General features: G+C 32.5%; 1 protein-coding gene across 2 annotated transcripts in view; it reads right to left on the bottom strand.

Moving 5' to 3' along the window:
- Positions 1–576: 576 nt before the first annotated feature.
- The window catches only part of LOC145248831 (retinoblastoma-binding protein 5 homolog), a 69498-nt gene continuing 45854 nt past the window's right edge, over positions 577–24220 (bottom strand). The window contains exons 13-17 of one of the 2 annotated variants that reach the window (XM_080110528.1): positions 20019–20115; positions 17442–17559; positions 14000–14164; positions 7113–7559; positions 577–830 (exon numbers count right to left, since the gene is read on the bottom strand). In XM_080110528.1, coding sequence (XP_079966654.1) covers positions 7525–7559; positions 14000–14164; positions 17442–17559; positions 20019–20115 — 415 coding nt within the window. In that variant the 3' untranslated portion in view covers positions 577–830; positions 7113–7524. The remainder of the gene's footprint in view (positions 831–7112; positions 7560–13999; positions 14165–17441; positions 17560–20018; positions 20116–24220) is intronic. The other variant, XM_080110527.1, reaches the window with a different exon arrangement.

Genomic DNA, 24220 nt, shown 5'->3' with positions numbered 1-24220 from the left:
GAGCATTGTCTGAAGATAGCGGTTTCAATCCTACCCAAAGCCGGCCAGAGGTTTACTTGGTCAAAATGTGGTGAGACGACAACAACTACGAATGGCAGTGATTCTTGAGGATGCAGTTAGGAGATTCGAAGTTCCTATCCGTCGCGATTACCACTTTACGAAGGCCAAAGGAATAGTTGGCCGAAATATTGTGAAACAACTAATAAAGATGAGAATAATAGTCTGCAATAAATAACAATTAATCCATTGTTATATTAGAACTTTTGTTTTTTTTTATATCTATTATTCAGGGATTGACTTTGAACTGATAAACTTTGACATTTTCTCCGTTTCCTGCTTCACTGACTGTATTGAAATGCAGAAATTTAAAAATGAATAGACATCTTGCTGCTCAACTCCCCATAGTTTCCTGTGAAATATGATCTCAAATAGTAGCCCCTTACATTTAAGTGGCAATACGCCTTGTTTGGGGTGAAAAGGTGTTTAAAAAAGACAAAAAACTTTTTTTTTTATACAAAAAAAAAAACATTATAAAAAACATCTAAATAAAATGAAATAAAGAAAACAAATCAAAAAGAAAAAAAAAAAGTGGTTTTATTTTATTAATTTTTGAAATGAAAATGATCCAAATGTGATGAAGATAAATGCAATGAAGTAATAAGTTCAAGTTGCTAATTTCGGATGAATGAAAATCCAATTGGAGAAAACAATGATCATCTTCTCTATCCTTGCCACCATCCAGATGAAAAAGATGATGAAAACCAAATCCTGTGAGAGAGACACACAAATATTTCTTTGTTGCTGCCAATGAATTATTCAAAACAGGCAATCTGAAATTGAAAAAATAAATGGAAATGGTAAAAGAAAAAATGAAATAAATATTCATTTTACAAATTTTTTAAAATTTCAATAAAAATTTTCATAGAAAATTTTTATTGAAATTTTTCATAAATTCTTTTTTCTTATTAAGTTTCGTGAAAGTTAAAAAAAAAAAAAAAAAAATTATGCAATTTCAATAAAAATATAAATTAAAGAAATTTTTTAAATAAAAGTTCACTGGAAGTTTTTATTAAATTTTTTATGCAAAGTACTTTAAAAGAAAATGTTTTCATAAATTTCATTGGAAGTTTGTATGAAAATAATTTCATAGAAAAAATTTTTAAATAAAATTTCAACGAAAGTTTTTAAAAGATTTTAGTGCTAGATCATAACAAAAAATAAAAATAAAGAAAAATATTTATGATGTACACACCTGTGACGAAAAAAAGAGATTGTACACCAAAAATCATGAAAATTGATCAAATAATTTTCTTTTTATAACGAAAATAATTTTTTAAAGCTAATTTAAGTTTTTTTAAAATGCCACTCCTTCCCATGTTAAGAATGGCTTTCTAAAAGTTTGAATTATTTAGAATTATCTCTCTTGTCCTGCAAAATGGTGTTAAGAGCATCGATCATTGTTTAACCATAAAATATGATTTGCTTTCTTGTTGTTTTCTATAATTTTTGGATATGTTACTATTGTCACAAGAAAACAGGGCATAATGCAGAAGTGACTATCCCCCTCTCTCTCCTGGAATTTTATTTTGAATATCAGTCAGACACTCCCACCCCACCCCTTGCTAGCGAGACATTCGGCAACGAAATATCCACGCATGAACCCATGAAAGGAAGCGAGTTATTCTCCATGCCCCATCGAAGCATTCAACAAGATGTGTGTTAAGCTATGACGGAAAGTCAGCCAGACATCTCACCTCCTCGCTCCAAACAAAACAGCGTGCAGGAAAAAGAAAAAAAACAAACTTTTTGGCAGGAATCATGTGAGGATACAAAAAAAGTTAGTCGAAAGAAATGCAATCGATCACATCGCTAAACGAATGTCAGCAAAAAGATGCGATTAAGTCACAGCGAATGTGATTTGCGAGGGTGAAACGGTAGCCCACTCAATTTGAATCTTAACTCTCAAGCCAAAAAGGAAATATATCAAAAACTACGAATACACCTTGGCTCAGATATGTTGGGATGAGATGCATCCCCGATTGGGGGAGACCCAGTAAGTTTGCTCGTCAAGTTGTCTTCACATCAGTGGTTAAGAAATAAACAAGAAAAGAAAGACAAGGTAAGACAAGTGGATAAACGAACATTGAAAAACATTGAATTGCATATCAGCGAAGCTGGATTGACCCGCATTATAAGCACTGGATAAATAACTTTTTCTCAGACATTCGATTAGCGATCGGGACATATCTTCCTGACAGCTAAGTATCTTGCAACATCATTTCACCCTCTCACTCCTCTTACTTCATAAATATCAACTTACTGATCGTTTTTTTTTTTGTTATTTTGAATATTTTCTGCTCGCCTCATATGATTAAACCATTGCTTCAGTAAACCATTACTTCATATAGAAAAAAAAGGAGGACAGAAAAGAGGCAATGTTTATTTGAACAATTTTCTTTATTGTTACCCCCCCCCTTCTTGACCTGTTGGACACTGTCTGCATGTTTTCTTTTATTATTATTATAATTTTATTTATTTGTATATGGCCGTGTTGTGACATTATTTCATTGCCTGATATTTCGTGAAGCGTGAATCTTATAGAAATACGGAGTTGCTGTTCCAAATCTGGGTAAAATGCAAGTAGCAATAATTCTTCGGCTGGCATGTTACATTTTTTTTTTCTTTCTATGATATGATTTCGGGGATAGATTCCCTTTTGGGAATTTCTCAAAATACCGTCACACTATTTGCAACATGGCATGTATGAACCATTTGTTTTGCTTGAAATTCAATATTTTTTCGTCATTATAATATAGAAGCACCGGTACTTGTTTAAGTTAATCAAGACATTAAAAAATTGAAAATATTGAGAAAAAAAAAAAAAAAAAAAAAAAAAAAAAAAAAAAAAGAAAATTATTTTGTACATATTCGTTATGGAATAAAGTTTTCATACAAAAAAAAAAAAAAATCTACGGAGGAAAATCAAATTTTAATAAGATCGATCGTGTCGCAGCCATCTTGTTTATTATGAGGATGAGGAGGGGCATGCCAGGGGAGATAACTCCAATCATCGCTTAAAGTTTGTCAAAATTTGACGAGATTATTTTGAAACGTGGGCAGAAAAAATATGTAGATAAATACTTTAATTTTTTTCACTTATTTTACAGAGTTTTTCTATCCTTTTTTAAAACCCTTTTTTTTCATTTTATCCTTTGTTAATCACTTTTTAATTTAAAGCCCCCCCCTCCTCATTCGCGAAATAAGCAAGATGGCTGCGACACAACTGATCCTATGAAAGTTTGATTTTCCTTCTGTAAAAAAAAAAAAAACTACTTGATCAAATTACGTGATTTTTTTTAATGAGAACTTTATTCCACAACGAGTACATAAAATATAATTTTTTTTAATATTTTCATTTTTTCATGTCTTAATTAAAGTAAACAAGTACCAAAGCACCTTTCCTGTTTTAAAATAAAACTATTTGATCAATTTTACATGATTTTTGGTATATGATATTTTTCCCCCATATGAGTATGTACATATTCTTTATTTAAATTTTTTTTTTTTTATGAGGAGTTAGAATTATAGACTTGCACTAAAAGTCTTTATGCTAAAATTTTAACAAAAGTTTTGGAAGTAATTACATTTTAATGTAAAATATTTATAAAAAAAAACAATTTATTAATTTGAAATTCTCTTTTTCTTGAAGAATTTGTTTATTTGTTGGCATATTAAGCTGAGAAATTGTTTTTTATTGATAAAAACATTCATGTACTTATAAAAAATGGAATAACTCATATTTATTTAAAATGAAAGTCAATGAAATTTCAATGAAAGTTGACAGAAATATTTATTATAAAATTTCAACAGCGTTTTTAAAATTTTGTTTGATTTATAAAAAAAAGATAAAAAACAGAGATCAGAAAATTCCATCTGAATTTTTAAGCTTTAGAATTTGGACATTGGAGCAAGATTTTGTGCTATGGGAAGCTCAGAAAAGCTAGAAAGTTTCTGCCTCTGGGGGAATTAGGATTCAAAATGCATTGTTGAGTCTTCCATCACTCGATGGGTGTTAGAAGAAGAATAAATTAAATTGCAGAGCAAATAAGGAAGTTATTTGTTGTTCTTTTTAATTGTTTTCAATAAACAGATATAACATAAAAATAAGGTTGAAAAATATTAAATTATATGTAAGATTAGATAATGGAATTTTCCATCAAAGATTAAGTTAAAAGTTAGGCCGATGTGTATCAGAAGTTACGTCATGGGAGGAAGTATGTTTCAAAAGAGCTAGAGAATTCCTGCCTCTTGGGAGCATTATATCATCAAAGAGATCTGGTGTGGTTTATGGAGGTTGGTCAGGAGGATGCAGTTCATCTTGAGGTAGGTCATGGTGGTCAAGTAGTCAGTGACACAAACTGATAACCTAGGTGTTCCAAGTTCGAATCCAGTTTGTTCAACAAAATCACTTTCATTTAGGGTGTTGGCAACCTTCACATAGTTCCTCCTGTTAGTACTCAATGTCTTTCTAGAAAGAATTCTGTCTAGAAAAATATCAGGGAAACCAATACCAACAATAGAATCTTCAGATTCATATGATGATGATGATGATTTTAATATACTTGCTAAAAATTAATGTAAAAGTAAATCAAATCCCAGAGTAAATAATGGAGTCATTTGTTGTTATTTTTAATTGATTCCGTTATTCCAGCAATAAAGAACATCTTCATAATAAGCTATTACAACCATCTTCACAAGTAGATGCGACTATTTAATAAGCCAACTACTATTTGTCAACGAGAAAGATAAACAGCTGTCTGTTGATGAAAACCATGGTGATGGACGTTCCGTTAGGATCAAAGAAATCCTGCAAGCTATGTTATGAATGTTATGATATGTAGTGTTATGAAAGATTTGGTTTCTTTGTTTTATGGCATATCAAACCTTTTTCGGGGAATTTAATGCTGAATCCGGTTATTTTGGAAAAAAATTTCCATGTTTCAATTTCTTTATATCCTCAAATATTTATTCATTGTTTTTGGTTTGGTTATTTTGTAGATAAAAATTATTTTTATTTTTGCAGAACATGATTGAGTTTTGCAGAGGGAAAGGAACAAAAACAGTGATATCAAAGTTTGATGCACTTTAGTTCAGGAAGCCAGTATCTTCAGACAGCCTAGTCTAGTAGCAGCAGGAGTCATTAAAGAATGGGGCTAATTAATAGAACTATAAATAGCACCATGTCTTGACAAGCTTCTGGGACTGACCTTCACTCCTGATCTGAAATGGAGCACATACATCAAATCTGTTGCCAACATTGCTGGAAAAATGGTTTGATCCTTTAATGGAGTAATGTTGTCACAAAGTTCCAAATCGGCTTCAAAACCTAGTAAGTGATGCCTTTTTCGCACAAAAGAGACATTGCAAGCCTATTTTTACTCTATTGTTATTTTCATGGCAAGTGCTCGTCGGAGCTCCAATCTTGCCGGATTTATATCGTTGTTGAACAAATTTTTTTATATTAGCATCAAAAACAGACTTTTGGGGAGAATTTTAGTATGCACATGAAACTCTAGTCCCCTTCGACTTCATTTTCCAACAGGATGAGGGTGTCACCACATTGGAGCCTCAAGGTTAGACAGTTTCTGAACACAACACTGCCAGACAGATGGATTGAATGATCTGGGCAAGATGATCACAATCTCATTCCCTGGCCTCCCAGATCTTCAGATATAACACTCTGCGATTTCTTTTTTTGTGGGGGTTTGTGAAAAAACTGGTCCATGTGCCTCCCATTCCAAGAGACATGGATGAGCTGAAGCTGTTGGTATACTGACAACAGGACAACAGGTTGGCAATGCAAGAATTGATTGAGTGATTGGTTTTATGGCATATCAACCTATGTGGTCATTTAATGCCAGAGTCTTTTATATACATTAATAGTTATAAGTTTTATGTATGTATCTGTTCAGTGTCTATGTTTATATAGTTAGATAAGGTATTTTTTTTTTTTTGTATTTTTTTAAAATTTTATTGAGTAACCCTATTAGCTTCAGATATTTGAGAAAGGTAGTTGGGTCTACATGAGTGAATATGTCCTTTTACAGTTTCTTCATTATATAGATTCAGTTGGTTTGTTTTCAAGTCTTTGCATCTTGTTAATATATGATTTACTGTGTATGATTCCTGGCAGGGTATGCAGAGTGGGGTTTCTTCTTTTTTGAGTAGGTAGGAGTGTGTTATAGAGGTATGACCTATTCGGAGTCTTGTTATTATAACTTCCTCCTTTCTGGTCATTCTTTTGTTTGGTTTCTGTTTTCCTATGCTTTTCCTTGCTTTTGTATAGCTTGTTTTTAGTACAGGAGTTCCACAACTCTTGCCATGTGTTTCTAATATATTTGTTAATGGTTTGTTTTAGATCGGTACGAGGGATCTTATCTTTGGTTATGGTAAAAATTAGTGCTGCTTTTGCTGTTTTGTCAGTTTTATCGTTACCTTTTATGTTGATATGACTGGGTATCCAACAAAAAAGGATGTTTTTCTTATTAGGAATATCATCAAATCTATTTAGGGTTTTGGTGATTATTGGATTCCAGTGTTTCGAGTACTAATTTGGCATCTGACAGTTTGATGTGTGTCATGTGACTAATGGCGTTCACATTGAATATCTTTGAACATTTTATGAAAAATTTGAGATTACAAGCTTTCTTAATATACCAGATGTGTTTTTATATTCTTAATATTTCTCGAGATATTCAACGTCAAAATGTGTCCAAGACTTTTGGAACACTGTGTATTTAAAAATAGATTTAAACAAAGGGTTATTATCTCATATATTGTTGGGTGGATTCAAACCACAAATATCAGTACAAGTTAATGCAGTTTCAGTCATATGGAACGTTAAAAGTTAATTCATGCACATTGTAAAAAAAAAGAAAAAAAAATTATACCATAAAAATAGGTTTCAATAAAAATGTTAAAACGATGATGTCGACGGGAAAGACAAAACATTGGAATGAGTTTTCGGTTTAATAAAAACAACAACAAAAAAATGCTGGGTTGAGTAAACAAAAAAAAATGAGAACATTATATTTTGCTTCATGGATACCTACACTAATCAAGAAATATGATTTTCCTTTTGTTCACGTAGCAAACAAGAAAATCTTTGTCTCATCTCTTCACCCTGCGAAAAGAGAGAAAGCAGCACATACAAGTATTAAAAAGCGAAAAGAAAAACACACACAAAAAAAATAAACAACCAACCATAAAGTGTATGTGGGAGATTGGTGTATGTCTGTCCGTTGTTGTATTGTGATTGGCCGTAGAAAATGTATGTCTGTCCGTTGTTGTATTGTGATTGGCCGTAGAAACTGTATGTGTACATCTCATCACATTCATCGAATTTTGCAGTTTTTTTTGTGGTAAAATTGTTTGCTTTTTTAGCTGGGAAGGAAATAATGTCTTATTCACATTTGAGATGGCAGGATTTTCCATATTTTAGTGTTGTTCACGGAGCTTGATGGCTCACACATCATCGTTCGTGTATCGGATTTTCCGTCCTGTCAAAGCAGATAAGACAAAATGATAAAAATAATAGAAATAAGGATAATAAACTCAAAGGAATATGGAACATGAAGAAAATCAATCTGAATGAAAGGAATTTGGAAAAAAAATTTAGGAGAAATTCGAAGCAAACGGAAGACTAGTTGGTTGGTTGTTTTTGTTTTACGGCATATCAACCCTTTTCGGGTTATTTAATGCCGAATCCAAAGATTTTGAAGAAAAAATTTTTAATAGAATATATTTGTTATTTTCAAGTCAAGTCAGTTTCTATTTAACCCATAGTTGGAACCTTAACAGGTACTACCACTCCGGGTCAAAGTGGACCTGGGAGCAATGGCAATTAAAGGGTGACTCCACACTCGCAAAGCCCACAAGCTGGGGTCTCACCACTGGATATAGTTTAAGGTCATATCCAGGACCAAAAAAGAAAAATAATTTAAGATAAATTAGAAGAATCAAAAGGAAGACTGAGACTATGGAACAGATGGTAATGTTTAAAACAGCTAAGAACACTTCAATGCAAAAGCTAATCCACATGAACAACAGAAGTAAAACAAAAAGATAAAGGAACATTACATAGAACCAAGAAAACTGAAACCGCAAAATTGTAAGTGAACTAAATTCCCCCCCCCCCCCCAAAAAAAAAAAAAATTTCTTTTAAATTGTGTCGATATCGACTGGCATCATACCAAATAGTTGAAGAGTCAAGGAGGATCGAAAGACTGAGGAGAGAAAGCACTAAACAGATTTCTGCTGGATAGGTACAAACACGACTGGGGCCATGAGGAAGGTTACTGTTACTCAGATTCCAGTGAAGATCAATGGTCATTGCCAACAAGAAGTTAATAGCAAACGACTGTTGCAATCATGCAAATTTATAAGAAAAGAAGTGGGGAGTATTGGAAATCTGGAAAAACTTGTTGCCACCCAGACTCCAAGGAATACTACCAGTTGTTGTCAGATGATGGCCTGTGTGCCACTCAAATTCCAGTATAAACCAATGCTCACTACCGGCAAGAAATCAATGGTAAGCGGCTGTTGTGATGATGCAAATTCATTTGCAAATGCTATCGAAGAAGGTGGAGAGAGCTGGACGTCTGGGGAGATTTGTTGTCACTCAGCTTCCAGAGAACATCACAGGTTTCCAATCAGATCGTTTGTTGACTTGTGTGAAAGCTCCATGTGAGCCAATAATAATAATAATAAATATAATAGTATTATAAAAATAATGAAAAAAATAATAATGATAATAATAAACGTAATCTCCTATATAATATTTTGGTTGCAATGTCTCAACTATTAGTAACTATCTTATGTAACTTTAAAATGCCGTTTTAGATACATTGCTAAAGATTTCATTTTTATGGAGCAATTCTGGTTTCTGATTGGTTGGTACCAGAACGTGGATTTGTCAGTTCTTAGCAGCAGCGTTTATAAATAGAATGTCCCAACTGTGATGGACCATACTCCCATTACGAGTCAAAAACATTGCAACACTTGCTCTCACTCACTCTCCCTCTTGGTTTTTAAACCTGCGCAACCTATTACAATCAATGCTAATTTAAAATAAACGCTTTGCCAATCTCAGTTACTAGATTCTCTGTATATATTCTTTCTCTCTCTCATTTGTAAAATGTCCACAACTGTTATATTATTTTTCCCACCACCGTTATAATAAAAATATATAAAAATACTTAAATTTTCTCTTGACTTTTTAGTTTTTATCACATATCTTTGCAATGTGTTTTTACGTTAATATCTGATATTATTTTGTCAAACTGTTTAGAGATTTTCTAATTTGTGCTTAAATGCATCAAGTGACATCTACCGGTGTGTTTGAAAGTTAGGTCTTACCAATTTTTTCCATTGATTACCTACCCTACAAGGGTAAATTTGTACATTCAGTCCACCTTCACAATTTTCTTTAGAATGACGGCTTTAAAAGGTTTTCTACTATGTTGCTTAATAAAATCTCATTCAAATTTTGCGGAGACAAGTACTTATAAAGATATAAAGACCTGTATCATGCACTGTAATTCACTGGCTGTCAGGTTTGTTCACACACGCAATAAACAAATCTACTTCTCTCCTACCCCGAAACTGCCCCCCTCCCCAATTTTCTTTTTTATTTTTTAGCATTTTCAGGTGAATATGCTGATAACGATTCTCACAGTTAAATTTGGGAGAATTATATTTTCATCCCACCTCAAAAAAGAAGGTCGTCTACTCCGAACACTGTTCTTTACATGAGGATGTTGGAGGTGTCTATTCTGAACGGCATTTTTAAGATATGGAGGTTGGTGGTGTTTATTCCAAAAGCCGTTCTTAACATGGGGAGTTTGAGAGGTTTATTCCAAACACTGTTCTTAACATGAAAATACTCAAAGAAGTGAAGTGAAAAAAGTTGTAATTGTTTTGTTTTAAACGTTAAAAAAAAGGCAACAAAAAAACTGAAATTTAATTTAATATTATTGGTGGAAGAGTTGAAAAAAGAGAAAGACTTGAACAACAAATATAAACAGCTAGGACTGCTAATAGTGATTTCGATCACCCTGAACAGTCCATATACAGTGAGAATCCCTAACTCTAAAACTTCTGCTTATACTTTCCATTATTATTCTAATGAACTAGTTTTCGTACTTTTATTTATTCATATTGATTTACACATTCCCTTAATTGCTTTTTTTAATTTTAAATGGTACTTGCATGATATCAACTCAAACCATCACTACTCGCCAATGAAAGCCAGATTATTTCATTTCGGCCACGGCCGCCAGTGGTCACCAATAACAATCGTAGTTTACTTTTTTGCAGGGGGGGGGGGGGTCAGACTTCCACGGGGCAATGCCAGTTAACGGGTCCTCTTAGTAATAATATAAATATGAGGGGCATTCCAAAAGTAATGCCTTCTATTTTTTATTCCGCCCGAATGGATCAGAGGGAATTGCAAACTGTTTTGTTATGATGACTGAACATGCAATGAAGACCAGTTTCATTTCTCTATTGCAGATATTTATGATATAAAACTAAGAAAGCAGCCCTATCATGGATGTGCTTCAGGAACAGAGATACGTCATTGAATTCTTGGCAAAAGTGCATTGACTGTGTAGAAAAATGAATTCTGAAATGCAAAATGTTGCTCATTTTGATGGTACCACTCCCATCTTTTTATGTTAAAAAAATAAGAGGCTTTACTTTCGGAGTGACCCTCGTAATAATCTATATATTAACACAATAGCATGCGTGTTCTTTTGTGTGTCGCGCTTTTCTGGCAAATTTCATTGATTGAGATTCAAGAACACACGCTATCGTATTAATATATTGATTATACTAAATATGAGTTAATGAACTTGGTGAATGTTTAATGAGATCCCAGACATAATCTTCTCCTTCTTTTCGAGTAAGGCAGGGGGAATGATAGTCTGACGTGTTTACTTCCAGTGATGGCATCATTATCTTCTGTTAAAAAAGATGCATATAATATATTTATGATGTACTACATTGACATAAGATGTCATACTCCAAAAATCACATGGATGTACTGCTGATTCCAAAAGTCAGGTAAATAGATCAGTGCACGGTAGGGGCTTATTTGTAACATTCCAAAAATCATGTAAATATATCAAGTAATCCTGAGTTCATATTTTCATCCTAAATGTTCTCATGGCAGTAATTGCAAAAACTCTTCTTAATGAGGGGTGGGGATTAAAGTCACTGGAATGTTGAGACTGATACTACACTTAAAAATTCATATTGAAGTAATGGTTGCCTAATCCCTTACCGTGTTAATGTTTTTATGTATTAATTTCAAAATTTTGTGCAAGCTTTAAAACTAAACGTGATCTACGTAGGTGATCAGATGGAATTTAGAGACTTTGTGAATTCCCTCCTGATCAATTCTTCTACATCGCTAAATCAGGAGAATATGTCTCTCAATGTTGGCACACAAGTTATGCACAATTCATGCATAATTCATGCACACTTGGCAGTTGGACTGACATATAACCACACTGTTTATTTGTTGTATTTGATTTTCTGTTTAATATATTTTGCTTCCACTTATTACCGAGTTGTGTCTTTCTTCTCGATGCTTATGGGACCACAACAGTTATCCACTCTTATAGTAAAATTACATTTTTCAGTTTCAAAAAAAAAAAAAAGAAAAAAAATTGTCATCTAGACTAGGGGGTCTCCAAATTACAGCCCACCAAAGTCATTAATCTTGTCCACGGAACTCTTACGGAAAACATAATATGGAAATGTGTGAAAATAGTGTGGCACTTTTTTTTTTTATTTAAAAAATAATTAAAAGAATGAGGTTTTGAAGAACCAGTTTCTAATCAACTAATGATCAAAATGATATAAAACACGTCACTTTCTTTTATTTTGGCCCGTGTGGCTCTAAAAAGTCAGCAATATGGTTTCCTGTTCAAAAAGTTTGGAGACGCCCCTCCCCCCGATCTAGACTATAGGAAAGAGTTAAGAATTTTTGAGAAATGGTAAAGGGAGGAGGAAAAGATAAACAGATAGAGAGAGAGGGGGGGGGGATTCCAAAGACAAGAAAAAATGTTTTTTTAATAGATTTTCACCAATTAATGTAAATCTTATCTCTATTGTTTCATCCTCAACGAATAATCAAAACTTATGGCCTTGTGCCTTAATAAGTGACTCATCATCAGTAGTGAGATATCTACTGGAGCAGTAGAGTGATCCAACCATTTTTCCAGTAATCTTGGCAACAGATTTGATGTATGCGTTCCATTTCAGATCAGGAGTAAAGGTCAGTCCCAGAAGCTTGACAAGATATGGTGCTTCCCCAAGACAAGAGCCATTTATTTCAATTGAAGCAATTATGATGAAAGGAGAGATCCTTAGTTTTCAATGCATTAAAATTAACCAACCACCTTTTTCCCTATTGCACCATGCTCTCAAAATCAGAAGAGAGAGAATCAGAAAGATGTTGGTCATTGCTGGCCTTTGAAATGTTGCCATAGATTGTGGTGTCATCTGCATAAATGTCTACGAATGATCTAAGAATGTGATTTGGAGATCATTGGAGATCAGTAAGAGAGTTGGGCTCAGAATGGAATCTTGAGGGATGCCAGCGTTAATATTATGAGTTTTTGATTTCTGCCCATTAATGACTACTCTTATAAGCCTATCAGAGAGAAAGGATTTAATAATTGAGAGAACATTTCGAGCTATTCCATAACTGGCAATCTTGTAAAGTAGACCTTTATGCCATACTCTATCAAAAGCCTTTGAATATGTCAAGAGCTATCATAGCTGTATGCGAATAATAAAAGCTTTATTTACCTGGTGCCTTAACAAATGACTCGTGGTCGTACACAATAAAATTATTTACCTGGTGCCTTAACAAATGACTCGTGGTCGTACACAATAAAATTATTTACCTGGTGCCTTAACAAATGACTCGTGGTCGTACACAATAAAATTATTTACCTGGTGCCTTAACAAATGACTCGTGGTCGTACACAATAAAATTATTTACCTGGTGCCTTAACAAATGACTAGTCTCGTGGTCGTACACAAATAATAAAATTATTTACCTGGTGCCTTAACAAATGTGTCGTGGTCGTACACAATAAAATTATTTACCTGGTGCCTTAACAAATGACTAGTCTCGTGGTCGTACACAAATAATAAAATTATTTACCTGGTGCCTTAACAAATGACTAGTCTCGTGGTCGTACACAAATAATAAAATTATTTACCTGGTGCCTTAACAAATGACTCGTCTCGTGGTCGTACACAAATAATAAAATTATTTACCTGGTGCCTTAACAAATGACTCGTCTCATGGTCGTACACAAATAATAAAATTATTTACCTGGTGCCTTAACAAATGACTCGTCTCGTGGTTGTACACAAATAATAAAATTATTTACCTGGTGCCTTAACAAATGACTCGTCTCGTGGTCGTACACAAATTATAAAATTATTTACCTGGTGCCTTAACAAATGACTCGTCTCGTGGTCGTACACAAATAATAAAATTATTTACCTGGTGCCTTAACAAATGACTCGTCTCGTGGTCGTACACAAATAATAAAATTATTTACCTGGTGCCTTAACAAATGACTCGTCTCGTGGTTGTACACAAATAATAAAATTATTTACCTGGTGCCTTAACAAATGACTTATGGTCGTACACAATAAAATTATTTACCTGGTGCCTTAACAAATGACTCGTGGTCGTACACAATAAAATTATTTACCTGGTGCCTTAACAAATGACTCGTGGTCGTACACAATAAAATTATTTACCTGGTGCCTTAACAAATGACTCGTCTCATGGTCGTACACAAATAATAAAATTATTTACCTGGTGCCTTAACAAATGACTCGTGGTCGTACACAATAAAATTATTTACCTAACAAATGACTCGTGGTCGTACACAATAAAATTATTTACCTATGTTTTCTTTTTGATCTGAATCTGATTTGTCCGTGTGTTTTGTTTGATGCTTTTCTTTGCCTCGGTTCTTTTCTGGTTTTCCTTGGCGTTGTTTCGGCCGTGTGCCTTTTTTCTGTTGAGACTTATCCTGAGGTTTCTTCACATTCAAGAATGGATGGATCTCTACAAGGGCGAAGAAAAAAAATTTTTTTTTTAATCATTACGTGCTCAACGATATCACATTTTTTATACATTAAAATGGCAGAAAATAATAAAAAATATAAAATAAAATATCCCTACACAACACATTGGTTTGCCGTAGAATGATTACTAGTGTCCAGCGAAGAGGTTATAGACGGAAAACGGCTTTCATATTTTTATAAGCAGAATTGTTTGTGTTAATAAATATTAACTCACACATTATTACTTATGTGATATCGATGCGTAAATATAAAAAAAGAGAAGAAATAAAATGTACAATAAATCTTTTTTTTTTTACATTGTTAGACATTTTGAAATTTTGATAATAAATATCCGTAAGCATTGTTAATTATTCATTTAAATATTTCTTTTTTGTGATAGGTGCGCGGCAAAAATTTAAAGAGCTCTATAGTGTGGACTATGTAACAAGAAGTTGGGAACAACTGTAATATAAATAAACAAAAAATCATAAACACAAAGATGCCATAAGGTGCAGATTCTGTTTTTCTGACATATTGAAATATAAAAAAGAGCAAAAAAATGTTAGGTACTAACATGAAAAATGATAGAGTATATATATATAGGTACATAGGTTTAATAAAACATGTTGAGAAAGAATTTAGCAAGAGTTAAACACATATTTATTGTTCAGAAAGGAAACACAAGTAGAGATGAACGTCCTTAATCCGTGGAATTTTGAAGAAATACTTTCCAGTGGGGAGGAATTAGCAAAATGCATGAAGAAATTTTGCTTGTAAAGTATTTGAAGAAACTAAGTATGAAAAGGATCATATTAGCGTGAAAATGAAAAATAGAACAATGAAACAGATGGAGTGGAGTAAAAACAGATGGAGTGAAGAAAAATTGTTTTACTGTTCCCATGGTTATTGAATTCAAAATCCAGTGGTGAAACTAAAATATACTAGCTGTACATACCAGGCATTGCTAGGTAAAAACCATATTGCAGGGCAGAAGATCAAGTCACATACTATTTAAGATACACCAAATATCCTACGTTGTTACAATTTTCCTGACAGTTGACCATATTTTGAATTTTTGGAAACATAAAACATAGTCATCTTCATCTATGAAATTAAAACAGGGAAATAAAGTCTTATATATTAAAGGGAAATAACTCTTAGGTTAAATGAAAACTTAGGTTTTCAAACACAGTTGATAAATTAAATGTAAATTAAATCAAAAATACATTAAATAAATCAACTTTATATAATATTTCTAAATAGAATACTTAAAACAATTCTATGACTAATTTCTATTAAAAATCTAGAGCTAATTATTAAAACATTTTCTTTAATGTAATACGCAAATGAGATTATCTCTTAAATGTTGACTACTTTTGAATAAATAGCATGTATATAGAAATCAAACAGGAATAAATACATATAAGAGTTCATTTTCAATCTTTTTGTGAAACATTCGACCTTTTGTATATATTAACCAAATTTGGAACAAGCAAACAGAGAGGAATACAACTTTATTATAATAGATATGAGAGAGAGAGTAATAAAAAAAATCGAGTTATTTCCCTTGGACTAAAAAGAAAGAGTGATCACGTGACACTACACCAAAGACTATAACCATGGCTGGAAACTTTGTTTTCATCACCCTGGACATGTCCCTGTTATTACTGACAATCCAGCGATGCATTTTGAGGGTGCTGGCAATGGTCCTGTTGTCATAACTTGGATCAGTAGAGAGCATGAGTTGTACAGCGGTGCATCTCTGATTTCGCTCGTTAAACATTGTGTCACTTTCAGACATGATAGAAGGTTCATATCGCTCTTGGGATTTGTCCACAACTGGTCAACTAGTAGATGGTCTTCAACAAAAATAAAAACCTAGTTTTCCACAAATGGAAACGAGATGATGTCTTTGCTAGGGTGCCAATTTTATCATTCCACCGTGTACTTCTGTGTGGCAAAAACGGCACTCGTCTTTTTAAAAGCATTGTTGTCAAGCCTTGATCTTGGCCAGCTAAGTGCAGTATGAGAATTTCTTGCTTGGATTATATTGAAAAAAAACAAAAAAAAACAACGGATGAAAATGTTTGCATTGGTGGATATAAAAAGGTTAGTTGACATGAGAACGCTTAGGAAAACTTTGGAGGAAGTCATAAGGATTCACTTGAAAGAAAGAGGGATAAAGAAATACTTGGCCAGAGTTAGATTAGTTTTGAAGTCTGAAAGCTATCCAACATATGCCAGCATGTAAAACGGACATGTAACCAAGTCTATATATCTATAAAAGTGAAAGTGTCTGTGTGTGTGTGTGTGTGTGTGTGTGTGTGTGTGTGTGTGTCTGTCTGTGTACATTTCCCTACACAATATCTCTGTCAGTTTTCAGTCTACAGACTCGAAATTTGATATACAGGGTACTGAGATTTGTGAAAATCTTTGTAATCAGTTTTCAGCCAGAAATTTGTCCGTTAAGGGGTCAAAGTTTAACGTTTGACCTTTGAGAACTCTACCAAACTCCTCTGCCAATTTTGGGTCTAAACACTTGAAATATTAGATATAGGTTCCTTGGACATGGATCTAACTTAATAACTTGATTTGAGCCCAAAACAATAAATGTTAAGGGGTCATAAGAGGGGTCAAAGTTAAAAAAATAGACCGCTTTTTTTTTTTTGCTCAACATACACCTCCGAACACCCAAGCAACGCCGGGCTGAAATGATGATAATACTGACATGAGAACTACATCAACGCATATGCCGAGTGCTCACACAATCTACAAATGCACCAGCTGCACTTACTTAGCATTTTTAAATTGAAAGTATACAACACCTATTATATTCTTCAATTTAAAATGAGTTATTCCCCTTGCTGATTTTTACTTTTAGGTGATTATTTAAAAATGGTTCATATTAAAAGTCATCAAGGTAATTTTTAAAATAAATTATAATATACTATATTAGTACATTATTATATTTCCAATAACATGGCACAACAATAACAAATGAAAATTGGCTGGTCAGCTTAAATGCTATTTGAGTCTGACTTCGAAAATCCGACAAGGGAACTTTATATACTAAACAATATTGTACTGGACTAAATAATTTTCTTATAAATTCTTTTAAAGTATGTTGTTAGGCTGCCAATAAGACAGTATAACAATAACATGGAAATTATTTAGTCAGAGGCAAAGTTTAATTTGTCAATTTAAATGCTACTTGGGTCTGACTTTGAACATCCAACAAGATAACTTTATACATTAGATTGTTATGCAAATGAACTCACCATCGATCGGTGCATCTGGGAGGTCAATATCTACAGATTTTGTTTTCCGTTTCTTCGCCGATGACGCTTGATCTAAGCCGTCTTTCTCCTTGTGTTCTTTAACTGGTTCTTCGGACGCCTACGAGAGCGAAAGAGAAGGAAACAATTACAAACAACAGAATACGAAAATGAATCGCATGAATTCATAAAGAAAACAAAATCACAAATTCACATCTTCTATATTTGTGCATGAAAATCGGACTTTTATAATTACATTTCCTAAACAACAATTTTTTCACCAGCTTTTCGAAACACTAGTCAAGACAAAGAATACTAGTTGGTTTGGTTTGGTTGTTTTATGTCATATCAACCCTCACTCCTAGACAGGGTTCAAAAGAGAGTCGTCAACCTAATAGGTCCTGAACTGTCATCTAAGCTTCAGCCTCTGTCCCATCGACGAAATGTAGCATCCCTCTGCCTGTTCTACAAGTACTTTAACGATGAATGCTCTGACGAACTGCAAGCACTTTTACCCCTTTGAGGTAAATAAACCCGACATGCAGCAAAATCCCACCCCTCCACAGTTGAGATCCCTAGATGTAAGAGAGCCTTCTACTCAAGAAGTTTCTTTCCTAGAACCGCTGGACTTTGGAATTCCCTTCCAAGTTCCTGCTTCCCCAACTGTACTGACATACAGAAGTTCAAGTGTAATGTGAACCGACATCTTGCTGCCCAACTCCCCACATAGTACCTCTGTAGCTTATGTCCCTGATAGTAGCCCCCTACATCAAAGTGGCAATGTGCCTTATTTGGGGTGAAATTATAATAAAAAAAAAATAAATAAAAATTTAATAGCAAATCCAATTATTTTAGTAAGAGGTTTTATACTTCAAGCAATTTATATCTTTGAATATTTATTTTTTAAAAGGTGTTCGGTTTGGTTGTTTTTATTTTTGTTTTTTACAGGCAGTCCCCACTCATTAAGGCCCGAAGGCTACTCGAGGATAAGGGTAAATGAATGTTAGGTGGTAGTGCAGTAGTCATAAATGGAGTAAATTGGGTAGAATTTGATTATATAAGGGGACGGTTAAACAAGAACTTGTTTACATTGGACTTGAAGGCTACCATGTTGTAGTCAACTGGGAAGCATGCCATCAGAACAGTATTCCACAGGCAGGTAATTCTAAGAAAGAAGTTCTGTTTATGGAATCTGCGTTTAGATTTCAGCACAGATGTCAACCTTCCTCATGTTATTTAATGTCATTTTAGTAAATGTGCTTTTATGTTTCAAGGTCTATCTTAAATATTTATTCATGGTGTTTGGTTTGATTGATTTGTTTTTGTAGAGGAAAATTGTGGTTTTTAGTTTTGCAGAACATGATTAAGTTTTGCAAAGGGAAATAAAAAAAACAAAGGCAACATCAATATTTGTTGCATATTAGGCCATGAAGCCAGTATCTTCAGACAGCCTGATTTGGTAACACCAGTTCTAACAATACTAGACTAGCAGTGACGATGTGTAATAATTAGGGCTATGACAACAGCATATTCTTTTCATTGTTTTGACTCTCAAGTATATATCCGAAACAGTTAGGCACAGAACCACACCACTCTACATAAAAACATATAAGATATCAATGGATATATACTTGAAAATCAAAACAAGGAAAAGAATATGCTGTTGTCATAGCCCTAGTCATAATAATTAAGTAGTAAATGGTAAATTTCCACATAAGGTGAAAAAATTCAATAGAATTAGTTTTGTATTTCTTTATACAAATGGATCAGTACTTAGCAAGGCCAAAAGCCACTTGAGGATAAAAATTAATAACATTGTCAGTCGGTTGATGAACAATATTATGAGAGGATTGGAAATGATGAGTGGAATGGGCAGAGTTTGATTACATAAGAGGACAATTTGACTAGTATGATGCCAACTATGTTGCATTCAGCAGAGAAGCAGTATCAGGATAATATGTATTCAATAGATGGGAAGTTCTTGAAAAGAAACTCTGTTCATGGAAGTTTCATTCGGCTTTTAATATACCAAAGAAAGAAAGGTTTTCATTTACAAATTTTTATGTTCGGAATTTTTGAGATGAGGATTGATTATTTGTATTATTTCAAATATTTTTTTAATACGATTCTCGTCTTGATTGTTATTTTCATGTTTTGGCCGATATAACCTCCAACCTTCTTCAGTGTATTGTGTCGTACACGCGAATCTTCACCGAATTTAAATAAAGAGTTCCGTTTGAAATTCCGTGCAGATTTCCGAGTTCGACAGAAAGAGTCCAAAGTTTGAAAAGATATACTTAAAGAAGGTCGGAGGTTACATCAGCTGAAATGTTGTGAAAATAACACACACGTTGAGAACAGAAGTTCGAATAATATGAATAGTATAAATTAGATTATTAAGTTAATTTTTAATTGTTATCAACAGATTTTGTTTAATTCATCAACAGAAAATATTTCTATGCTATTGAATCGTAACGAAATACTAGATGAAAGGTGGCAAAAAGTTACCATTATCTCGACAGCTTATAAACAATAGATTATTCTCTAATTTGGATTTTGTGAATTTGAAAAATAACGCACCAGATCCGATGGTAGAGGCCATCCTTCTTCAGGATCGTCAATTTCAGGAGACACAGGCAAATACATGAGGGCACCTTCATCTTCTGCATCTTCATCACTGAAAACACAAGACGGAAATGAGAAAAAAAAATCATTTCATATATTTTTTTTTATATATTTTTTACATTTCATATATATTTTTTTTAATTTTATTTATCTTTTTATTTTTTTGGAATCCTTTTGAGAGGAGATTTCATAATTTGTGTATTCATTTTTAAGGATTGTTATCATCATCTTCATAGTTGTTGTTTCACTACGTTTCGACCAACTCATCCTCCGGCCTTCTTCAGGTGATTAACCGTGACAGAATAGGAATACTGAATCTTGTAACTGTACCCTCAGTAATTACTGCCTTCCATAGTTGTTGTTGTCTCACCACATTTTTTGGCCAGCTAATCATTTGGGTAGGATTGAAACCGCTATCTTCAGGTGAGCATTGTCTGAAGATAGCAGTTTCAATCACACCCAAAGCAGGCCGGAGGATTAGTTGGCCAAAAAAGGTGGTAAAAGAACAACTATGAAAATGAGGATAACAGTCTGCAAAAAATAAATACAAAAATAATTTTGCTTACACAAAAAAAAAAGTACAAAATGATGTGGGCAAATCTTGAAGTATTAAGAATCATTCAACAAAACGAACAAAGACGAAATATAAGTAACATAAGAGCTTAATGTAGTTTGCTTGAAGCATTGTTTGGTGTGTATATTTTTCTTCATGTACCAGGTCTATTTTCTCAGACATTGATGATTGTGGCTCATCAGTTCCCTTTGCATTCAGACCATTTCATCATAATGTTCTTTGCAGTATAATACTCATAGTAGGTTGCAATTACTTGCTATAGCAGCAATGCTCATATAAAGCAGGCAGTTTTAGCCATTGTACCTCAATTCATTTATCAATAGTGTTGTTTGCGAACAAAGCCATATCATCTGCGTAATCTGGATCAGTTATGTGTGCTGATTGATTACGTCTGTTTCTGGATTCATTTAGGGTGAAGCCTAGCATGTTGTGTATATCAACAGAGGTGCGAAGTACAAAGTGGAGACAGACAACGGAAAGAAAAGGGGCAAGAGTATCTCCTTGTAGAACCCCAGTGCGGATGCTGAAAAATTCAGTGTCCCCATCTGGTGACCTGACCATTGCTCAAGTGTGCTCATATAGCATCATGATAGCATTAATGACTTCATTTGGAATACCATATGCTTTTAATATGCTGGCCATTTTTCCTCTATGTACAGAGTCAAATGGTTTGGAGAAATCTACAAAGATCGTGACTGCGTCAATGTTTTTGGTTTTGACTCCTTCAATCAGTCTCCTAACAGTAAGTATTTGACTAGTAGTAGAGCGATTCTTTCTAAATCCATTAATTAATTAGTAAAGTCCAAAGATATTTAATTAAATAAAATAAACACCTTGTTTGTACAAATAAATAGCTTGATTAGCCCCTAAAAGCAAGAGATATAGTCTAAGAATGAATTCTACGGAAGCCTAAAATGTCAGTAAGTCAAAAGGCTGTCTCAAAATGACGTCAGGTAGCTGGCAGGAGGTAAGGAGTGCTGGTTTTCTTCCCCCCCCCCCCCAACTGTGCATCTGTACATTCCTATCGTGAACGTTTGTATGATTTTGACTATTTTGAATTATATATCTGTGTTCCTGTTTTTAAATTAAAAACAATTTTTTTTTAATTTTTCAAGATTATATAAAAATTATGCTACGCTGAAAGTTACAAGTTCATTCAGGCAACGAAAATATTAGAATCTTAAATATAAAAATAATGTGAAAAATGTAATGTAAAAAGAAAAGAAGAAATATTTTTTTGCAATTATAATTTTTTTGTGTGAAAATATTCAATAAACAATGCTTAATTCAATGATAATATCGGTAGTTCAAGAAATTAATTTTTCTTTGAGTTATATCGAATTCATTACAAACTTTAGGGGCTGTTTTTGTAATGTTCCTGTAAAAGTTAATTTTTCTATTTTTTAATTGTTGCAATTTACTTTATTTTCATAAAATAAGCAAAAGCAAATTCATGCATTTTTTTCTTTTTTAATACTGAAAATCAGGTTAAATTCACCTTTCACATCCCCATGTTTACTAAGCCATTTGGCAGAAGTGACGTCAGACAAATTTTTAGCTACAGATGATCAAAACTGTATCTTTTTTAATCAAATATAAAAATAGAAGTTTTATTCAAACAGTCTTTATTTGAACTTTTATAACAAAATTATAAACTTTATAATAAAAATATGTTTATGAATTGTTTTTTTTTTTAATATTCATGAAGTTTTTTGCTTTATTTTTTTTTAAAAAGATTTTTTTTTTAAATATTCATGAACTGTTTTTTTTTTCCCAATACTCAAATAAAATGAAATTTTTAATAGTCATCTGCCAGAACTCCTCTACCGACATTTACCATGTTTTGTTTTTTCAAATATTTTGTGTTCGGAAAAAAAAAAAAAATCTTGTTGATTACTTATTTGTCGTGTTATTTGACCAAGAAGAAATTAGAGGGTTTTTTTTTACGTTATTTATTTCATTTCAGTGAATTTTATTCAAATAGAAGAACTAACAATTTTATTTTAGTAAGAAAGATAACGAAACATTTTAGATAACGAAATAGTAATTCGTTCTTACTAAAATAATAACAGGAGAAATACATTTTTTCTGGTAATAAATAAAAATAAATTTCGTTTCCTTTCGTTTTCAAGTTCCGGTTTGGTGATTAAGTTTGATAGATGTGGACGATTTGGCCAGGGTATTTTGATAGTCACATTTACCTTGAATTTTATTTTTTCCCCCCAAACAATTTAGTAATTTAAATGAAACATCTTTTGAATTAAAGCAACACTGGATTTTTTTTGATTTTTCCGAAACATTTCTTGAATTAAAGCAAAATTGTCAGTGTAACAAAATATAGTTTTAATTTTTTTGTGGCACCTGTTGAAGGATCAACAGTTTATTAAAGTTTTAATTTTTAAATTGCGCCATCTAGTGGCAGTTTAGTGAAATGCACCAAAAGCAATTACCAACACCTAATGTTTGAAAAACAGGTCCTAATATATATTTCATTATAAAAGTTCTATTTTTGTTTGATAAAAAAAAAAAACAGTTCATAAACATTATTGGGTTAAAAAACCGTTCATAAATATAAAAAAAAAAGTCCATAATATATTTTTATAAAAGTAAAAAAACAAAAGTACATGAATAAAAAAAAAACAGTTCATAAACATATTATTATTATAAAGGTTATAATTTTGTTATAAAAAGGTCAAATAAAGACTGTTTGAATAAAACTTCTATTTTTATATTTACATTTAAAAAAAAAAAGGTACATTCTATACAGTTTTGGTCATCCGTACCTAAAAATTTGTTTGATGTTACTTCCTCCAAATGGCTTTGTGAACACGGGGATGCAGAATATAAATTTAAGCGAAAACAATAATTTTAGTAAAAGTGTTTTTTGTTTACACAAAATAATACATTTCCACTAAGACTCAAATAAAAATAATGGGTTCATTATATTCCGTGATCATTATTTGATAAATACTGAAAATTTCATGAAAATTAGTTAATTCCCCCACTTTTAGTGAATTTTCAAGTAAAGGTATGGGTCAAAATGTTTATTCATTTTGAGCGTCGGCTATTCATTTTGCACGTACCTAATGTAGGACTCGTATTAATATTCTACATTATTTATTTTTATGTATTTATAACGTTATTTGCATTTTATTTCAGTTTTATTTGCTGCATTCTTACTAAGATGGTTGGTATGTTTAAATTTACCTTTTTAAAGGGAGAAAACTTTGTCGCTATGATTAAAGGGAGACAACTTTAAAGGAATGATTAATAAGATAACATATATATCAAGTTAATGGATTTCAAGAAGGAAAAATCATGAATAAAAACGAGGTTATTAAAAGTGCTCAATAAAAAAAGAGCGAAATAATAATATATTTATTTATATAAACAAATATTACATAGTCGCTACACTGTCAGACATCCTACCCTGATGAGACTATTTATTAGTGAAATATCGGCCCAAAACAATAAAAAAAAAAAAAAATGATTTCATCATTACATTCGACACTTAAAGGTTTTTAAAATTTTTCATTTAAATTTTATTTAAAAATAAATCCCTTCAAAAAGGTGTGTGACCATC

Source organism: Euprymna scolopes, chromosome 27 (assembly GCF_053919585.1).
Source record: "Euprymna scolopes isolate OS-2025 chromosome 27, ASM5391958v1, whole genome shotgun sequence".
Lineage (NCBI taxonomy): Eukaryota > Metazoa > Mollusca > Cephalopoda > Sepiida > Sepiolidae > Euprymna > Euprymna scolopes.
Note: the sequence above shows the minus strand (reverse complement) of the source record. Positions and strands in the feature narration are given on the sequence as shown.